General features: G+C 43.6%; 1 protein-coding gene across 1 annotated transcript in view; it reads right to left on the bottom strand.

The window, feature by feature from the left end:
• The window catches only part of LOC101852685, a 4,291-nt gene continuing 1,556 nt past the window's right edge, over positions 1–2,735 (bottom strand). Inside the window, exon 2 of the mRNA XM_005096536.3 lies at positions 1–1,551. Coding sequence (XP_005096593.1) covers positions 142–1,539 — 1,398 coding nt within the window. The 5' untranslated portion in view covers positions 1,540–1,551 and the 3' untranslated portion in view covers positions 1–141. The remainder of the gene's footprint in view (positions 1,552–2,735) is intronic.

Genomic DNA, 2,735 nt, shown 5'->3' on the forward strand with positions numbered 1-2,735 from the left:
CTCCCCCCTCTCTCCTCCCCCCTCTCTCTTACAATTTCCTCTGAAGCGGAGGAAGGTTAGACTTTGACCTGCATTATGAACACAGCATCATCGCGGATATTATATTTTCTGATCATGATTCCCCTGGTTCTAAACTCATAGTTATCGGAAATCTTTCGCGAAGTTGGCAATACCTTCGTAAAAACGAACAGTATCGTCATCACAGTTTGCCCCGTCCATATCGAGGTGTTCAAAGGATGAATCACTGCTTGTTTCGTTCACGTCAGGCACAAAGTCAAAAGCGACGTCGATGCAACAGTTTTCGCTCACAGCCAAAGCAAGATCAACCTGTCCACCTGGAAGAACACGAGAATCCCCAGTGGAGTCAACGAGGTATTCCAATGCTTCTTCCATCGATATGTACTGAATATGCAAATGTGGCTCTTCGTAAAGATGCTGTGACATGTCACAGCTTTTTTTCTTCTTGCGTTGATTTCTCTTTCGAGGACCTCTGTTTGTGCCATTAGGCTTGCAAAAGTCCATAATGTTAAACTTCACCGACTGTCTTTGTGCCTCAGTGTCATCAGTTTCATCTATGCTGTCAAGTTTGCCATACTGACCGCCCAACTGTGAGGAGAACTTGTCATCTGCTTCGTAGGACAATGAGGATTCCTCATTTACTTCCTCATGCCATGCCCTCAAGCGTGCAGATTTCAGGTGTTTGATTTTCATACTCGCTGTCCTTGGGGCGTTGTAAGGACGGTGATTGTATCTTTTGACGTTGAAATTACAGTTTGCATCTCTTGCATCTAATTGTCTTGGGAGCACAATATCAATGTACACCGTCTGAGCGGGTCTCTCCTCCATCTGTTCTTGGAGTATTCTTTCTTTTTTGTTCGATGTCTCCTTTTGCCACATAGCCGGCCTCTGGATACCTCGAGGGTGACACGATCGTTTGCTTTTCTTAGCTACCCTCTCGTGATTCAATTGCTGGGCGTTTGGCATAACTTTGGTATTGTTCGTTTTCCCACGCTGCTGTACCATGTCAAACGAACTCCATTCTTGTTTTGTTCTAACGTATGGCCTACCACGCTTCTGTCGCATTTCTGTTATTTTCAGGTCTGCATGTTTTGAGATTTCCTCGGCAAATTCGTCGTTTTGCATAATATTATGAAATCTTTCAGGCAAAAACCACATCTTTGCCCGATCTAGACTAAAAGTGTGTGCTAAGATCCGTCTCTGCCACAAATTGCAAGCTTTACTTTCAACGACTTGAACTCGAGGGCCAAGGCCAAAGATCGTGCTGTGTTCGTCAAGATCCAAATATTGCAAGATAATTTCCTCTGCTGACACATATCTCTTCTCCTCTTGAGAACTGAGGGCAGTCCGCCCAACATTCCCAAAAGGTAGCAAGCGCCTGTCATCCTTCCGCACTCGAACTACTGAGATATAGCTGTCAGGATCGAGGCCTCCCAGGGTGTGGACATCGATCCGCTCATGACTGGTCAGTCTCTGGGTAGCGCCAGAGTTTAGGTAAGAGTTAGACTTTTTCAGCACCATCACGCCTCTCTTCTGAAATTAAAAAAAAATTCTTAGGTAACGGCCATAATTTTAAACTCTCATTAGGCATAGGAAAGAAAGCATAATATCCTCTCACAAGACTTGTAAAAAGTATGATGATGGTCAACGGTATATAATATCATTGGTATAATTTAGGGAAGAACTAATGCCTCCACCCCCCCCCCCCCCGCCCCCACAATCCCTTATTCCCAAAGCAAATGGGTAACAAAAGGGGAGGGAGAAGATTTAACAGTTGGAGCGTTGATGAAGTCGTGTTTTTTTTTTAGGGAGACATGATCAGAGTATAAGCGAGCATAGCTGAACCACTTTTCCAAATTATGAAAGTATATGATTGGCCGCCATGGTTACATTCTGATCTGCCACACAGAAATACAGTCAAACCTCGTTATACCGCCCACCTATGGACGAGCATGAAGTTGGCGGTACAGCGGGGCTGGCGGTACAACGAGGTTTACATGTCCTCTGTTAAATTCATAATAATATGTATCAATGACTGCCCAGCGTCAAAGCAACTTGTTTACTCACCACTAGATAAAGTAAAGCGTTATCTCCCTTCGATCTTTCACTTTGACTTAAGCGAGAGTCCTTACTAAATAAAAGTCCCACGAGCATTCACAAGCTTATAAGCTATTTTGGGATGATATCTTCAAATTCCAATTGTTTTATATTGACTTTGATATACTAGCATTTCAAAATCAGGGCATCATGCATGAGCGAAATTTAATTTGACGCTGAATTACACAAATATATTTTATTTTAATTGTACTCTTCTACATTGCGCATTGTATTGTGTTTGCTTGTGGCACAATAAGCTTGCATCATTGTAGATCTATCCATATTGCCTGGTATTTACAAGGCAAGGATGGGGGTGTGGAATGGGTGAGGGAGGGAGCAAATTGGCGAAAAGCATTTGATGTGTAGACCTAGGTCTAGCTCGTAGAGACTTGTGTGTGAAATATTGTCAAGCCAACCACCGAGTGGATGTGCTGAGCGCCGTGTGTAGCCTAGTGTGTACTGTGTAGTTCTGGCAGCCAGTTCGCTGGCGGTAAAACGGGGTAAATTTGCAGTAGTCTAATAAGGGTAAAGGCACAAATACTATATTTTTATATTATAGGGGATTCTTTTCTTACATTGGCAAAACCTGGCGGCAATCGGGGCTGGTGGTACAACGGGGG

Source organism: Aplysia californica, unplaced genomic scaffold (assembly GCF_000002075.1).
Source record: "Aplysia californica isolate F4 #8 unplaced genomic scaffold, AplCal3.0 scaffold00131, whole genome shotgun sequence".
NCBI classification, from domain to species: domain Eukaryota; kingdom Metazoa; phylum Mollusca; class Gastropoda; order Aplysiida; family Aplysiidae; genus Aplysia; species Aplysia californica.